This window comes from Haliaeetus leucocephalus, unplaced genomic scaffold (genome assembly GCF_000737465.1).
Source record: "Haliaeetus leucocephalus isolate CR32 unplaced genomic scaffold, Haliaeetus_leucocephalus-4.0 Scaffold184, whole genome shotgun sequence".
NCBI lineage: Eukaryota > Metazoa > Chordata > Aves > Accipitriformes > Accipitridae > Haliaeetus > Haliaeetus leucocephalus.
The window spans coordinates 5,665,237-5,682,352 of NW_010972620.1; the positions used below are offsets into that span (position 1 = coordinate 5,665,237).

General features: G+C 43.0%; 1 protein-coding gene across 1 annotated transcript; it reads right to left on the reverse strand.

The window, feature by feature from the left end:
• Nucleotides 1-258: 258 nt before the first annotated feature.
• Nucleotides 259-10,787, reverse strand: TECTB (tectorin beta). The gene is made up of 11 exons (XM_010564742.1): nt 10,723-10,787; nt 9,798-9,886; nt 7,759-7,949; nt 7,223-7,365; nt 7,069-7,141; nt 4,475-4,578; nt 4,312-4,395; nt 3,950-4,112; nt 1,916-1,985; nt 947-979; nt 259-460 (listed from the first exon to the last, which is right to left on the reverse strand). The coding sequence occupies exons 2-11, from the start codon at nt 9,871-9,873 to the stop codon at nt 408-410; spliced, it is 990 nt and encodes a 329-aa protein (XP_010563044.1). The 5' UTR covers nt 9,874-9,886; nt 10,723-10,787; the 3' UTR covers nt 259-407.
• Nucleotides 10,788-17,116: the final 6,329 nt, after the last annotated feature.

The following is a 17,116-nucleotide window of genomic DNA, read 5'->3' on the forward strand; positions in this document are numbered from 1 at the left end:
ACCAGGCCTGGAGGGGAGTTTGGTACCACACTGAGACTGACAGGGAAGGGGGACCCTGAAGGTAAATTTGGCATTGAAAAATGCTGAGTTTGCACATCCCTGTGTTCCTTGTAGAAGCACGTACTGTTGGCATCACAAATCTTTAAAAGGAGACATTGGTGGAATACATAACCCTTGGGTTTCCGCTAGTTTAAAATGCCTGTAGAGACTGGGGAGAGGCAAATCTGCTTTGGGATTCTCCAGTATTCAAGGCACAAAGCTCATGGAATGTTTTATTTATCTGGTAAAATGGTGCACAAGGATTTTTTGTGACTGTCATTTTTCCTCCGTAAAATAAACATCTTTAGTTAAGAAGTCCAGGTCCAAACAGGATTGGGAAAAGTTAAGAAACACAGCTGTGCTGCATATTATAATAAAACAGCACAAAATCCAATCACAAAGAGTAGGTGGAAGATGATATCTGCAAGAGAAACATAGACTAAATGTGAGTACTTCCCTGTCAGCTGCCTTTCACATTCTCTTCCCACCCTCATCAGTGCAACTGCATGCCCCTAATGTGGCTCTGTCACCATATCAAGTTTTAACAAATAGGCTTTGAAAGTCCTTTTTCAAACCCTCTCCAAATAGAAATGCTTTCAGTCATCTCCGTTAATGCAGTGAAACATGCTTGTTCCTTTTTGGGAAGAGGGTGTGAAAATACGAGGAAGTAACGTTCAGTATTGGAAGTTATTGGTATGATTTTATTGTCCAGAGTGAAGGATGTGCCAAAAAGAGGAAAACAAAGTGTGCAATGTTGAGAAATAAAATTTCATTTTGAAATATTTCCTTCTGTCAAGTTTACTAGATTTTTCAGCTCTTTCTTTGAATTATGGGTTTAATGTTGACAGAGTCACTCAAAAATCCATATTTGGGATTGATATTTTCATTGTCATACTTTGCTATTTACCTGAAAGTGTGTAAAATCTGGATAAACCTTTGCCTGTATAAAATAAGAGAAAAAGATAACATTGGGATGGCATGTTTAAAATAGGGCAAAGTGCACCAGCGTGCTTTGTAAAAGCAGAACAGATAACATTTGCCACATTGAAATTCTGGATATTTCTTCCTCTTCGCTTTGCTGTCTGAGGTTATAAAAGGATCCTCAGTTCTTTTATCTTCTAAAACTGGTGGGGGTTTACTGGTGCAACATACTGAGTTATAATAATGCTGCTCTACATGTACTTGTAATTTTAAATTGGCTTTGAGGTTGGTGTCATGTAGTTGATAAACTAGTACAAAGGGCTCTAGTGAAAACACAATTTAGGCATACATTGTTCCAAGGACCTGTTTCAAAAGATGTGCTGGATCTGCAGAATTAAACCAGCTCAGGGAGAATTTCCTGGTGGCTCCAGGAGGCAGCAGTTCAAGGAAATGGGCATTGCTTTATAATGGGGAAACCTGATGGCAGTTCAATTTGTGTATCAGGAGGGATAGGCACGAAGGGTTAACCTACCAGAGTTATGGGTATGCTGAAGTACCAATCTGCAGGGTAAAAAAAAGCTTTCCTGCTGCTTCTAAGCCTGACCTCTCTCCCACTCATGTGTAATCTATCAGAGCTTGTCTGGGCTGCTGCTGAGGTCAGATGCAGGTGAGCAGATTTTACATTGCTAACTTGGCGTGTAAGTGGTTTGGCCATTTGTCATTAATGCCAAATGGGTGCCTTTACTCACTTTGGAAACAAGGAGAGTTTCACTGAGCTCTTCTGCCAGAGCCCGAAGGGGACCAGCTTCAGTTCAAGACTCCTGCTGCTATGGGGGAAAGGGCTCTGGCAGAGGGCTTCAGCTCCTCCTGCTTGCTCCTACGCTGCGAGCCACGGGTGGCTCCCACCTTCCTTGCTTCCCAAAGGGAGAAACACCCCAGAAACCCAGTCACTTACTCCGTACAGCGATCTCCGCCACTAAAACACCTCCAGTTTGTTCCATGCGCTGTTTTCGTTTGTCACATGTCTCGAGAGATCAGAGAGAAAGTCATGTATACCAAAAAAAAAAAAAAAAAAAATTAAAAAAATATCCAAACCCAATTCTCATGTTTCCATCCAAGGAAATTAAATCTGTGTCAATATTGTTGCAAACTTTCTAGGGATTTTTTTTTTTCCCCTATAATTATTGGGGGGTTTTGGTGCAGGAGAGATTTAAGGAGAGTCTTTACAGTGCATTTTCTGAGGGTTTTGGCATGCCACAGCCCTTACAGTGACTGTCAGTGAAAGTGCTCTTTTCAGTTGTGAGATGGCAGGAGCCCAGATGGGTGTCCGCTTGCTAATCACAGGTCCTCCTCAGTTGCCTTTTCCACCCTGCCTTAAACAGGGTGACACCTGTGAAGGCTTCAGTTGTTTATTGCTAATTATAATTGTTGCCTATTGGGTAGAAACAGGAAGCAGCAAATCCCATCCATATAGATCATCTCATGTCCAGCACTAATGATGGCTGTCACAGCTGACAAGGTCTGTGCTGGAGGCAGTGCTCTACAGATTAAAGGTCCTTGTCCATCCCCTGACCTTTGCAGATCCCCAGCTGTGGGCATTTTTATTTTTTTTTACAAACTCAGCGTGTAGTAATTCTGGTTATGAGTTGCTTGTAAGCATAGACCCCCTAGCTTGGTTCAACCTTAATTGCAGCAGACCACCAGCTGCATTTTTGGGTTGAAAGTGGACTCAAGGGATGTTAGCCTGATCGAGCAATTATCCTACGCTGGATGGTGAGGAGGGAATTCCACCCTGTGCCTGAAAGGATGATGTAGATGTTTGGCAGTACTGTCAGAAAGGCAGATATGGAGTACTGGTTTTGTGTTTTCTTTTAACCCTGGTCTATGTCTGGATGAAAAGTTGAAGAAATCTTTAAGAACAAACAACAAAATCCAAGCCCAGAGTTTTTTCTTTTGCCTTTGAAACTTAGAATTTCTAACAATGCATTTTTGTCAAACCTGCAAATTTTGCACAAATCAGTGCCCCCCGCTTAGCACTGAGGCTGGGTAATAAGCTGCTATCTTAATTTGGCTCCTGGACTGAGAAAGAGTTTAGAAATAAAAGTTGGTTTCAACAGGAGTGTTGCTTTCTCTTCTCCAGCAAGAAATATTTGTTGCTGAAATGACAGTATGTCGGCCAAGGAGTATTTTGGGCTTTCATTTCAGGTTAAATAAAATTTGACTTCATTTTATAGCAATGGCACACTCATTGCACACAAGAAAGAATAGTGAAGCTCTGACTTAGTGAAGGGGGGAGAGGGAAGTCTTGAAAGACAGACACTTGAGTAGCCCTTACCCTTGCATCAGCTGGTGCAAGCAGCGTGCACCTCCCCGTGCTAAATAACACTCCCGTATTAGCATCCCCACCTCATTCCCACCTAAGATCACAGGAGCCTACTCTTCCACCTCAGTTCCTGCTCCAGTGACAATTTATGTACTTCATGCAGAACAGGAAGGCTGCAAGAGCAGGAACTTACTGCAGCTTGTTGCAGGATAGCAGAGAGGACTTTCCTTGGGAAGGGGGACTGGGAGGTTTTGTTTGACTAGCGATGGGCTTTGAGCCAGGTTCTCCCACTGCCCTCAGGGTGCCCTCAGCACTGAGGTATTTGGTAAAATGGAAGAAAGCTCTACTTTCTCCCTTTTTTCAGGCTTGTGTTTAACTGTAGCTGTTTGTCAGACAGGACTGTAGCCTGGGATATCAACAAGAGCTGGGTGTTTCAATGGCTGCCTTGTTTCTCAATACGTTTAAACAAGTTGCCCAATGTTGCGTACAGTGCCTGTGGCATGACGGGGTCGGGGTGCAGGGCTGGCCACTCAGGTTCGCGCATTGCGGTGGCCCCATTTACTGAAAGCCCTGGCGCTGGCTCCGCACCCAGCGTGCCCTCAGGAAGGTCTCGGCATCCTCTGTCTAAATTTAGCACTGCGTGCTTCTCTGGGAGGGAGGCCTTACCACTGGGCAGGAGAACTTCTCGCTGTCACAGACGTGCGTCTCGCAGTGCAGCCAGACCTTGGACAGCTTGGGGATGTTACGGAAGCGGAAAGCGTTGAACTGGAACGTCGCCCGGCTCGTTTTCCCGTTCTCGTGCACGAGGATGGAGCTGTCCGTGGCACACCTGTGTTGTGTATGGAGAAGCAGCGTCAGAGCCTCCACGGCTTCAGGGAAACGTCTCCTGAGGTCGCGGTCTGATGAATGCATTTGGCCTGCTGTGGGCCAGCTTCTCTTTTGCCCCCTCATCCCCCAGTCCCCGGCCTTCTGCCATCCTCAGGGCTGGGCTGGGCAGAGGTGCTACCCCGGGTCCCACCAGCACCTACCCCTTGGTGATCAGGGGCCAGTGGATCTGGTAGAAATACTCTGAGGAAGGAGTTGCCCAGCAGTTGTTGAGAACAACTTTGAACCTGGGGAGATATAAACCCCAGATTAGCAAGGAATGTCCTGTTTGCCAATTTATTAATTATTACTCCTTCCCTTGCCTACCTGTCACTTAAGCCCTTAGCTTCAACTCCGGCAAATATGTCAGAACCAATTTCTGATGTTTCAACGACGAAAGGGGCTTCTTTTATACTTGAAAACTTGGCATTCTTTGAAAGACAAAGAGAAAGGCATCATACGTTACTAGTGACATGCAAAGCAAAAGCAGGTGGCAACTTCAGACAGCTCTGAAGACATGGACTCCAGGAGTCTGGGCTCTTACTACCTGCAAGCTGCAAACTCTACACCTAGTAGTAGGCCTATTGCAAGCCCAAGATGGTGTTTAAAAATCTTTTTGTTAATGTTTGGCTTATAATGATAATAAGTGACAGAATTTGATGCTGTTTGGGTTGTGGTATGTGTTATATCACAGCATGGGTGAGAAGTGAGCTTGCTGCTGCCTCTGGTACACCAGAGGTGGTGGTGGAAGCTGGTGGGAGTAGGGGACTGGAGATAACTGTATAGAATGGGAAGGGGCTTGGGAGATGGCCACGTGTGACGGAGAAGGAATGAAGACAAGCAGAAATCACGTGCCTGCGCGCAAAGGGTTCAGCACTCTGAGATTTATGCTTGTGGTGGCCAGCATGGGGAGAGCTGTGGGGGCACAAGTGTGCGGAAAGAGCTCTGCCAGCTATAGTCATTCACCCACTAAAAAGCCAGTCTGCTCAAAGTAGTGCAGTGTGTGGTGCTCAGGTGAAAAAGTTCGGTTACAAATACACTGAAGTACCTACTTAAATCACACTGCTTTTATTGCATAAGGTCAGAATGAAGCTAGCACCAGAACTATATAAAGAGTAACATGTTTAGCTGTAGAATTTGTTTACTTTGTTAAATCTACTCAGCAGGATTCAGGTATATGTAGTTCTGGAGCTGTTGGACTATGTTGCCCTACGGTGCTCGCTCAGTTCCCTGGTACTGATTTTATGTACTTTTCATTGCCTACACAGCGAGGTGGCTGTGAGGCACTACAGTATTCCCACTGCAACATCTGATAGATTACATGCACTGAAGTTAAGGCTTAAGGCTGTGTTTAGGTTAGTGACCTATGGCTGTTACGTGCTCTGAGAAATTCTCATTTAACCAAAGATTTCTCCCGAAGGAGAGAACTTGCAGAAGTACTGTCACAAAACTCTTATCAGTCCTTGTGCTAAAACAAGTTGAACCTGCTATAATGCCTCTTTTTCCAAACTCTATTGCTCTACACTGTTTTAGGGTATTATCTTGCTTTTCTTCACAACAGGTTTCAGTGTTGAAGGTCTGATTTCCATTCAAGCTCCAGCCCCTCATGCTGCATTACAGTCCTTTGCTGTTAACGGTGTGTCACAGACTAAAGGGCAGGTGAGACTGAAGGGTTGCCCCTGGGTCACACTGCAGCTTGGGCACTGCTTCTGGGTGAGGAAATGGGCACATGAACCACCTGGAAGTATAGCCCACCAGAGGCAGAGGGCTGTGTCAGGCAGCAGCAGAGATGTATAGCAAGGCAAAATAAATCTTTTATTTCCATCCTGAAAAAAAAAAACAAAAAAACCCCGAACATTTCATTGAAAGTAACCTTTTCTCCCCAGTGCAAACGTGAACAAAATAACAAAGGAGTGGTCTATTAGCTTTCTGAGCTTGTTCTGTACTTCTGCTCTGTGGGAAAATGTATTAGTACAGTTCAGCCACTCCCTCCTTGACTCCTGGGAGCCCCATAGCCATTAGAACAAAACAGTTGTTTGGCAAAAAATTAAAGGTACCAGAGATTCATTGCTCACTGTCCATCATTTGGTTTTGTAGCCATTCTGTCAGGACTTGACAGGAGCACTGTGGTACCTCCTGGGACCTTGCCAGTATCTACTACCAGTGTACCATATATCAGAAAAAAAAAGACCACATGGGCTTTCATGTGGCACCCAAAGCCTGACAAAGTGTTCAGTGATCAATTGGTGCCCAAAATGCAGGGTGTAGGGGGACAGATTTCCATCAGTCCACCTTGTGGTAAATACTCCCTCTACCTGGCCTATAAATTTAACACAGTATGTTATTAGTTGTGCTTTTTCTAGCTGTACTAAAATAGAGGGGCTGTTTTGGTGCTTTTGACTGTGCTTTGCTGGAAAAAAGGCTCCAGGATCAGGAGCTGGCTGCTCCAGCAGCAGCATGACCTAAAGATCTCTGGGGAACACGAGATATCTGTCGGGTGAGAGGACCAGGAAGCAAACTGCAAGAGAAATGCATGGAGCTTTGCTGTATCTATAGAGACTATGTGATAGCAGCAGTGCCTGCAGATGCATGCTGCTTTTTCAGTGGGACTACAAACAAGTTTTGCTTTTTCTTATAAAACCTGTCAGCATGTTAGAAATGTGCCTTTCAGCAGAAAAATCTGCCTGATTTGGACAGATTAAAAGAACAGTTGTCATGTGTCTGCTCTGATCAGTTTAAGTGTATCCCTGTTAATCAGCAGAAACAAGGACCCCTGCAAACTCCACTGTAATTATCTGTTCCAGACTAGTGATATGCTCCATGACACATAAAAGTCAGGAGCAGCAGCCCTTTTTTTCCAGCTCTTAGGCTGAAGCCTGTGGAAGGTGAAGGCGAAAAGCTGGGTGGCAAAGAGCACTTACAGAGTAGAAGTTGAGGGACAACTGACTTTCAAACGAGCCGGAGCTCCCATTCTTCACATGGACGGTGGCCACCCTGGGGACATAACAAGGTTTCTGTATGAGTCAGACGTGGTGCTGAAGATGAGGTGAGGTGCACTCCCAGAAGTGGACGTACCTTTGGTCAAAGGCAGCCTGGTTCACCAGGTAGTTGGCATTATATGTGCAGGTGAATGAGTAATTCACAGGCTGGCTCTTCACAATTACTGAGGAGTCATTGGAGACAATGGAGTTGTAGAAATGATAAACGGGGTTCTTGAACTGTGGATGGCGAGACAGAGAAATGTAGGCAGTACTGAGTCTTTGAGGCATCAGGAACAACTTTGTAGTTTGAAACATGAAGACCCTGGTGACAAAACACTATCCCCAAGGAAACATGGTTTTGTAGTTCTTTATATGCTGTGCTGCCTATACATATGCCTTACTATATATATGTTCTGTGTCATAGAGGTGCAAATGGGCAACTAACACACAGACATTTTGCCTGTAGATGCAAAACATAACTATTTGATTCTTCCTTCTCCCTGATATTGGATTTTGCCTTCTTCCATCAGTACTTAAAGCCTACTCCAAGCTGAAACAAACAGGACTCTCTCAAGTGAGTCCAGTTGATTTCTGAGTCCAGCTTGGAAATGTTGACCTTGATAGTCTTACCTCTGACTGCGTCCCACAGTATGATTTGTTTTTAGGTGACAGGTCTGGGATCGTGAATTGGTAATATCCCGAGTCATGGATCCCATTGTAGCAAATGCCTCCGAGTGCCAGCTGATTAACCTCCCATCCATAAGGACACTCCGGAATTTTGGTAATGATGGTTTTAGGATAGCAGTATACCAGAATTACATCTGAAAGGAAAATAATACACCTAGAGTGATATTCAGTGGTGTTTTTCTTTGAAAGACGTGGGTCTGCACACCTACTTTGCATTGGGATTAAACTTCTGTGAGCAGGGGTATGTGCTGGAAGGTCCTCTAATGTGAGCAGCTTTTGCTACACAAAACTAACCTTTGGGTTGTTAAATTCTGTCCTCTTTGGAAGAGTTTGGCCTTCTAATCAATGCAGAACTTTGTGTAAATTTTTTATCTTTCTGGAATAGCTGATTGAGGAGCAGAGACACTGCTGAGAAATCTGAAGTGAAAAATGGCTGCGCTGAAATCTGTCAGATTAGCTTATGCTGGCAGAGCTGCCTTCTGTAACGCCACTGATTCTGTAAAAATAATATTGGTGAAGTTGTTTGTTAGGCTTTGGTAGATCTGCACCTTTTTGTGTCGGTGTTAGATCTAGGCCACGATAGATATTCTGCCCTTTCTCTCCTTTCACTGGTGTTGCAGCGCCAGCGCAAACTGAATTTTTACCATTCTCAAGTTAAAAGCTAAGATCTAAAAATGAACTGAAAAGCCTAGCCTTGTTAATGGCAATAATAAATGAGCTGAAGAGCCTAGCCCTGTCAATAGCAATAGTAAATGAACTGAAATCCTAGCCCTGTTAACAGCGATGGTTAATAGCAGTGGAATATGTTTCCAAACATGGTGATTGCTAATACAACCATGAATATTGAACATCATAACTTAAAGACTGATTGCTTCATGATAGGAGAATTGGACATTTTTCAGAGAATCAGGCAGTGCAAATTTGAATGTCCGATGGGAATTTAAAGGGCAAATATTGACTAACCATTAGTGACCTGAAAATTGAGAAAGACTTCCAACTACCACAGTCAGAAAAAAGACACCCTGCCTGGAATTACTCAATTATTTCTTTTACAGCCCTTGACACTCTCATTTTTATGATAAAAGCCTCATTTTGTAGCCTTTCCATATCTGTTAGGGAATACTCAGGGAAAGTCAATAATGGACCTTAACAACTCACTCCTGTCTGGTTAACAAACCGTCGGCACACGCAGGCTGATTCTGCTTGTGTTGATGGTCAGATTTGTAACTCTGGTGACTTTACAGCTGTGAAAATTCCTGCAGTTCAGAGAAACTGCTTGTGTAAATGCAGGTACTGAAATAAATGGCTAGAGGGCCATATACTCAAGGTATACCATGAAATTAGTGACAGTAGTCTGACACCAGTCACACACATACAAAGCAAACACTCTATACTGAGGCGTATTCCAAAACATTTCTAAAGCACATTTCTTAATTGTAGTGAATTCTACATTACAGGTCTGCCTGGCACCAGATCATTTGAGTTTCTAGGCAGAAAGCAGTGTGCAATTAGAGCCTTCCTTCAGAGATTTTGGGTTTTTTCTCGTTTAGCAGTGTGGTTCAGGAGTTCAGCCCAAGCACATTCATTCACCGCAAGTCATCTGCAGTCAGTGGGACTGAAGCCCAGCTTGGGCAGCGAAGATCTGCTGCATCTAGCCTGTGCTATTGCAGATAATTTCTAATTGTTGTTTTCTTTGCCATTTTATGCCTGAATTCTGCTTGTGCTTAACTTTATTGCACTATGATTATTGCACAGAGTGAAGCATATGCCTAATTCTCTGCGGGCCTAGGACTTTAGTGGGATGTGCTTTATTGTGCTAGCTGAAAGCAGATCAATAAAAATGTAAATAAAAAATGTAAGCATTAGCACTCCAGAATCCACAGGTTAACTTTCTGGAGAAAAACTTTCCACTTTTAAATAGAAGAAAACCCTTTGGCAGCTTAATTACAAGAGAAGATCATAAGAGACTTAAATTATTTTACCTGCTTTATTTGGATTGCAAGGCCCCGCAAGAGCTTGAGCCAAGATGACCAGCAGATAAATAGTAAGAGTCACCATTTCTTGCAATGATCTGAGGACACAGGGAATAAAAGCTGAAATTGTCTTTAAAATTGGAAAGAGAAACAATGCAGTGACTGCAGACCTGAAAGTGTAGCTACTGTTAAATATGTTCTTCTTGCAGAGAGAAACAAATAACATTACTGATATTCTGTCGCCCAACTTAATTGCACCTACAGGATAAATATTTCCAAGACTTTTATTATCACTGGGTCACTATTGTGACAATTTTACTGTTTCAGTTTAGTGGTGGCTTTTAATTATTCTAGTTTTTCTTTGTTCTTGTAAAGAGTCTAAACCTGAAGTGTTAGTATAACCAAGTGAAACTGAAACAATGTAATCTGAGAAAAGAGGGAGTAGAAATTACTAGAAGAAATATGATGCAATAACATACATACTGTGCTTATAAATTTAATGCTGAAACTATTCTCTGTGGTGATGGCTATCCTGATGTATATAATCTTAACTTCATGTAGCTCAGTTTTGGTAAATCATGCGTTTTCTCCTTTACTGCTAAATGTTGAGTTTTTAGGAAAACAGGGAGAAGCATGTACAGCCTGTGGGATTGGGACTGGAGTTCTCATATTTTCCCTTAGTAGACACTCCTCAGTGTCAGCCCTCATATACATAGTACTGAGCAGACTGTCAGAAGTAACAATTATCATTTAGGTAAAGACAAAAAAATCTTCCCGATTAAGTATTTCCAACAAAAACAATCAGTTTCAACATTTTCACTAAGCCTCTATTTAAAAATGCATATTTATAAAAGGCTCATACAGTATATTTCAGTGACAATTCCTTCTAATTATAATCCTATGCATTCTACAAGAAATTAAGTATTATACCTACGAGACAGGAAGGGGCTAAGTATTTCAGATTTTCATTCCAGTCTTATTCCAATAGCTGCGCTGTCGGCTCTTCCCAAGATGTCCTCTTTCAAATGAACCCAGCTGGCGTTATCTTCGCTTTATATAAGCAATCTTGTAAAAGGAGCCCATCTCTGGTTAAATCTCAACCCACCAGTATTGTCCAGTGAGGGAGGGAAAAAAGAGTTATAGAAAAGCAGTTCTCTTCCCCTGGATGGGACTGTGTTGCAGCTATTTGATTTTTTTGAAAGACTTCCTATGGTGGCTTTTTACAGATCTTGAAAATAATTGAACAGAAACCTGCTGAGGGTATATAACTGGCACAAAATTTTTGTTTTACAAGTTAATTAGGAAAATGTAGAATTTCTGTAAAGGTGAAGCTGCAGCTGCCTTCTAGAATTCAGCAAAAATGTATTTATAGGAATTAGATGCCTGTCTTGAATGGCTTAGTGACAATGTCAACCTTTTGTGCCATGCAAGTGGACAAAAGTAATTTCAACAGATATATACCACCTTGGGTTTTGGGGTTTTTTTTACTTATTTTTTCTAAAAGTTCACAGGCATGTAATCTGAATTTAGATAGGATCTTCCATAAGCCTAAGTATTATACTACATAATTATAGTACCTATATAAGGTACTATATACCTACATATAAGACTATGTAATATACATTAAATACTACACTATAGAATGTGTAAAATTGGCCGTTGCACAGAAAGCTGAAACAAATTTGCTCTTCATATGACCATCAATCATGTGGCTGCTGTATGAAAGCCTTGGTTAGCTGGTAAGATTTTCTGGTGACCTATTACATCCTGTTTGTGTTATCTTTTAGTGATAGGCCCAGAAAAAGGACTTGGGTACGCTACTGCTATTTTACACGCTTGCATAACAAACGTGAGTTGTAAACAGTCTTGCCACATAAACGGCCTCAACTTTGGGCACGGGTGTATCCACCCAGATCCGGGTGCTGTCGAGCTACTTATGCTCTGATTCTGTCTTGAGTCACAAAACACAGAGGATCTCGCTGACCTTGCCTGTGGGACCCAGTCCTGTGGGGCTCCTCAGAGATGATTTTGGTGTCTCCTTCGGTGGAGACCCTCATTCTGCCCCATCTGTGGCAGGAGTTTGGTGTGGATCTGCCTTCTCTCAAGCAACTTTTGGCACGTAGGGGTTACGCAGTAGTAAAGCTGTACCAGTTGTCATTAGTCTGGAGTTTTTGAGGGAGGAGGGAGTGGGATGGAAGAGCACAGTGGCCCTGACCTTAACCTGAAATGCTAGACAATGAGTTTTCAGCTCTCCTGTGGGTGAGATTTATGGGTGTACCTTCAGGAAAGCATTCACTACAAGGAGCGTCTCAAGCCAGATGGCATTAGCAAAGCATGGCCATGACTACACCATGCATTGTAAGGGATGCCAGCTCTCGCCCAGTGATGATGGTGTGCAGGTGAATCTACAATGATATGAAAATGTTTATAAGTAATTAGGGTGGTTTCTGCTTCTTCCAAACTGATCCAAAGCCCTAAAGAAAGGCTGAAAAGCCCATAAATTTCTGTGTTTAATTTCAAATAATAAGCCTGAACCTAGACCTGAAGCTTCATAAGGATTGCAATACAGAGCACATAACAGGCTGCTCTCACTCTTCTTGCGAGCCAAGTCCTGCAAGCCATCACATTCTGATTTAAATGAGATTACTGAAAGATGTACACGAGTAAAATCCTTCAGCCAGGGTTTGTTGTTAATTTAATTGAATTAAAGAATTTAATTGACTCAAGAACAAGAACCAAAGCTCATAGATGATTTGGTGTGACCTAACTAGGGATTATCCTTATCAGAAATCCTAAAATAAGGAAGATTTAGCTCTAGGTGTCTGTTTTATAGCCTCACCCCATATCCTGCAGGCATTGAGGCCCAAATTTGATTTCCTAAGCCCAACTCTGAATATACACTGTGTAAGCATTCGCTTGTTTTTGTCTGTCTGTGTGTGTGAGTGTGTATTTGGTCCGGACCAGGAACCAGAGTTTCTGGTGAGACATTATGACCCACCCTGTTATCAAGCATATATAGTCCAGAAACAAGGGGAGGCTTGCAGGAGAAAGCTTGTGACTTTGTGCATGAGAAAGGCCTCATGACCTTGTACAAACTGATTCTTCAAGGTCAAGGGACCAGATTCAGCCCTGGGGTTGGACTTGGTCTCTCAGGTCTGCCCACACAGGGCTGATTTTGAGCATAAAATATTTGGCTAAGCTTGATTAGGCATTGTGTAAATGCCTTGCTAAAAATGATGTAAGTGGTCAGCCTCGCCATAACATTAAGAAAGCACCTGAAACACAGATTAGCTTTGTTCTGATGATTTTTAGCAAATACTGCAATGAAATTATCATTGGTGTAATGCTACAGGTTTCAGTGGAATTACTCCAAGATGGATCTAGTCCCATAATTTTTGAAAGAAAATAAATCTCTCACTATCTTCTCACAGAAAAGTAATCTCCATGTACATAATAGCCCTTTTAGGTGAAAGGTAGCAAACAGAATAAAATCCATGAAACAAATTTGGCAGAAGTGCCAGCTGGTGTATAGTAGTTTGCATTTGCATAAGAAACAAGCACAAAATGTACCTAAGCCAACAAGCATTTGATACCCACTCTGATCAAAGGTGAAGGCTTGGGGAGGGGTTAGGTTTCTCTCGGTAACTGCATACACAGAAAAAGGAAAGCCATTAAATTGCAAAGCAGACCATTGAGGATTGTTGCATTTTCCTGACTCTTTCCAAGCCCATTGAATAATCTCAGCAATCTAAGTATCTGTAAAGATTTCGACAAAGAGCAAATGAAGGCCTTATTGTGAATTTCACCTACAAGGGCAGCTTGTCTCTCCAGCTTTGTTCCTTCCATTGTGATGGAAAGCTGTGCGAGTATCTACTGTCTGGTTCTTACATGAAGAAAACGAGGTTCTGCTGTTTGAATCTGCAAGGGATATTGTGACATCCAATTTTCATTGTTTTGGATAAAACAATAAACGTGAAGAGCCCCTTAGCTATATGGAAGGACTTTATGGGGTAATGAGAATCAATGGAGACAGCTAGCTGATTCCAGGAGGAGTGAGATCTGGTGACACTCACCTCTAGGCTGCAATGTACTGATGATGGTGTTTCCAGCGATGCACCAAAACCTGGCATACTCGGTTTTGTCCGAGATAAGGAGTGTATTTATCCCACAGACATGGAGACACCCATGCCGGGTCTGGAAGCATGGTAACTGCATTTATATTGGGCCTGCTCTGAGTTAATGGGTCCTGTTGGAAATGCAGCGCTATGTTGGTACAGTCAAACTTGTCCTGCATCCTAAGTCTACAGTGAGCTGTGCTGTGTAGACTCACCGCCTCGAGTCATAAATACCTTATGGATTTCAGCATTGGTTTGCCTTTCATAGAATAAATACCTTTCCAATAGTTAGTTACTCATGGCACGTGGTTGGTCACTCACTTCAGCACATGATTGAGTCACCATCCCTGAAGGTATTTAAAAGACGAGTAGATTTGGCACTTAGGGAGATGGTTTAGTGGTGGACTTGGCAGCGTTGGGTTTATGGTTGGAGTCGATCTTAAAGGTCTTTTCCAACCTAAATGATTCTATGATTCTATTCTATGATAGTTCAACCTTGTGAGCAAATGATAGAACCATGCAGGTGCATAACAGAGCACCTGGGACCCACAGGTACCCTGGCTTTTAAGTCCTCATTCTTCAATAACTGCACAAAGCAAATCAGAAGGAGGGGAAATTAGAGGAAATCGTGTTTGTGGAAGAAGGAGTCACATAAAAATCAGCGATGGAGGTTCAGGCCACCGGAAGAGACAGTCTTCTGCTCTAAACCTCCTCATGCATCACCTGTCTGTCTGTATAACTACGCAACGCTGAATCATAATTTTTCAGCAATCACCTGCAGCCATACGCTTGGTGAGGCAGCGCTGCTGTTGGTACGTGCACTCCCTGGGGTGTGGGTTAGCACAGACTCTCGGCTGAAGAAGCATTCCCTTGACATTTCTGCTTTCCAAGGCATTCACACAGACATTTACAAGAGCAAATCTTGCCGAGCACAGAATTGGCTGAAGTAAATAATCATATCTTATGTTCATTTGAATGCCTGATCCTGTTGCTGTTTAGCTTTGCCAGCGTATTCAGAGTAATATTCTTTGGAAGCTTCTTCAGCAAAGTTCTGCCTGGGGTTTGCTACAGTTGGAAGAAAACACCAGTTTCCAGCTGAGTTTCCTTGAAGCCTTTGTGTGGGTAAGTGTTTTATTTGGTGTATTTTTTTATGGGCTGTCTTGGAGCTAGCTAGTTATGCAGGCTAAGGATTTTGGGCTTCATTTAATAAAGGCATGGGGCTTGATTTAATAAAGGCATGAGGCATGTAAAACAGGTCATGCAAGACCAGGACTGATGACTTACACTGGTCATGTGAGACCACAGCCATCCTTGGGCTACCACCTTTTGGAGATGCCTAAACTTGCCAGGCACTTGATTCATTTGCCTAAACGAGGCACGCATTGCATTAACAGGTGCTGTAAGGTGGCCAAGATATCTGCAGCTGTGACACAGAACATCTAGGAGACTCAAGCACTTTTAGAGTGGGATCCGGAGGCCACGCAGGCTACTCAAGGACATCTTAAATGGCACTGGATGTCTGTGTGTGAGCATCTCAGTTGAGACCAACAAGGCATGCTGCTCTGGTTGGCTTGACATTCATTTTTTGTTTGCCTTGGAAGTCGAAGCACCCCTGCACGCTGTGCGGCACACGTGCCTGAGCCTGCTCCAGTCGGCACAGTGCCCTCAAATTATTCATTGAGTGCCCAAGGCTAGCTTCTAGGTAGAAGTTAGAGCACTTCTGGGGAAAGACGGCTTTGAACTCTACAGGCAAGGAGAATTGCATCTGGGTTTCCCATAGTCCTGGGCAAGGGATGTGACCACCAGGCCTGTCTCCTCCAGCTGTCCTTTGAAGACAGCATGGCTGTGGCTGCTGGGCTCAGCTGTAATCAGTGCTGCCATAGCACTGATACACTTGGTATGTGCCATAGCAGAACTGCAGGCATTCTCTGTTGAGAATACGTGGATTAAGTGTTTTGTAGCAGAATGACGTTGCTGGGGAATAGCATTCTGGAATCACCTGAATGTGGTGAAATGGCTTCTGAGGTGCTTAAGTGCTTTTTTGGATCTCAACCATGCCGTTCTGTATAACACCTTGTAAGCCTTTTAGTTCTTGTTATCTCAACAACAGGTCTTGATCTCTTGGCAGTGTGGGGCGGGGGGGTGGTGGGGAGGATTTTAAGAGGAAGGTGAGAAAGAAGGTAGAATGGACTCTTTGTGTCCTTCATTAGTTTAATCTTCTCAGGTTGGCAGCTGGCTCTGACACAGTAACCATTGCTCTTCTTGCTCCAGTAATGCTCTCTTTTCTGGATGTTATCTCACTAGTGCTGGGGAGGTTGCAGCAATATAGTGTTTCTCAGCTTGGGTTGGGGTATGTCACTACAACTTTGAAAGAGTCTGTAGCAGCTGTCTGATCTTCTGGCTGGTTCCTGGCCATGATGCATTGGCCATAAATAATGCTGCTTGCCCAGCCTTACATGCTTTGCTACAGAAAAGCTGACAAAAAAAAGGACTGCAGTGCAGTGAAGCATTAAAAATATATTAAAGGCAAATTTCTCCTTTGGTGTCCCTCAGTGGCAGTTCCATTGACCTCTGAGGAACTGACCCTAAATGTATTCTGCTTATTTTAAAAATATGCTTAAGTAAGAAAAAACAAAGCAAAGAATAATGCAGAGGCAAACTGATAAAGAAATTTCAGAAGCAGGAGGAATGCAGAATTACAATAAAGGAATTGATTGCCACCTAGCTTGGAAGTGCCTCCATCCATTCACATTCCTAAGCCTAGAAACTCTTCCTCAGATTTGCAATCTGTATTGCCTTGGGAGCCTGGAGTACTCCTGCTCCCTCTGTAACACCTCCACCCTTAATTGAGCTACAGAGCCTGTCTCAACTTCCCGATTACCCAATGGTCTGAGCCAGCTGAATTATAAACCTACTTTGTGGGATCTGGATAGGATTGCACACGTGAGGGACTGGTAAAAATCAGGTTCTAGAAACGCTCACTATAATTCCTATCCTTTGAAGAGTTAAGATCCATTTGTTTTTCCTATGAAATAATCTTTCAGCATCTGTAGTGCTGCCCTCTCAAATCAAACACAAACCTCTGCACTTCTATCAATAGCAGCTGCTGATTAAAATCACAGTTCTGGTTTCCCAAGCTACATAATCCTGCTAGTTCGTTCTCTAGACCTACTTTTCTTAGCACACTGTATCCATTATACTAGTGTCGTCCCT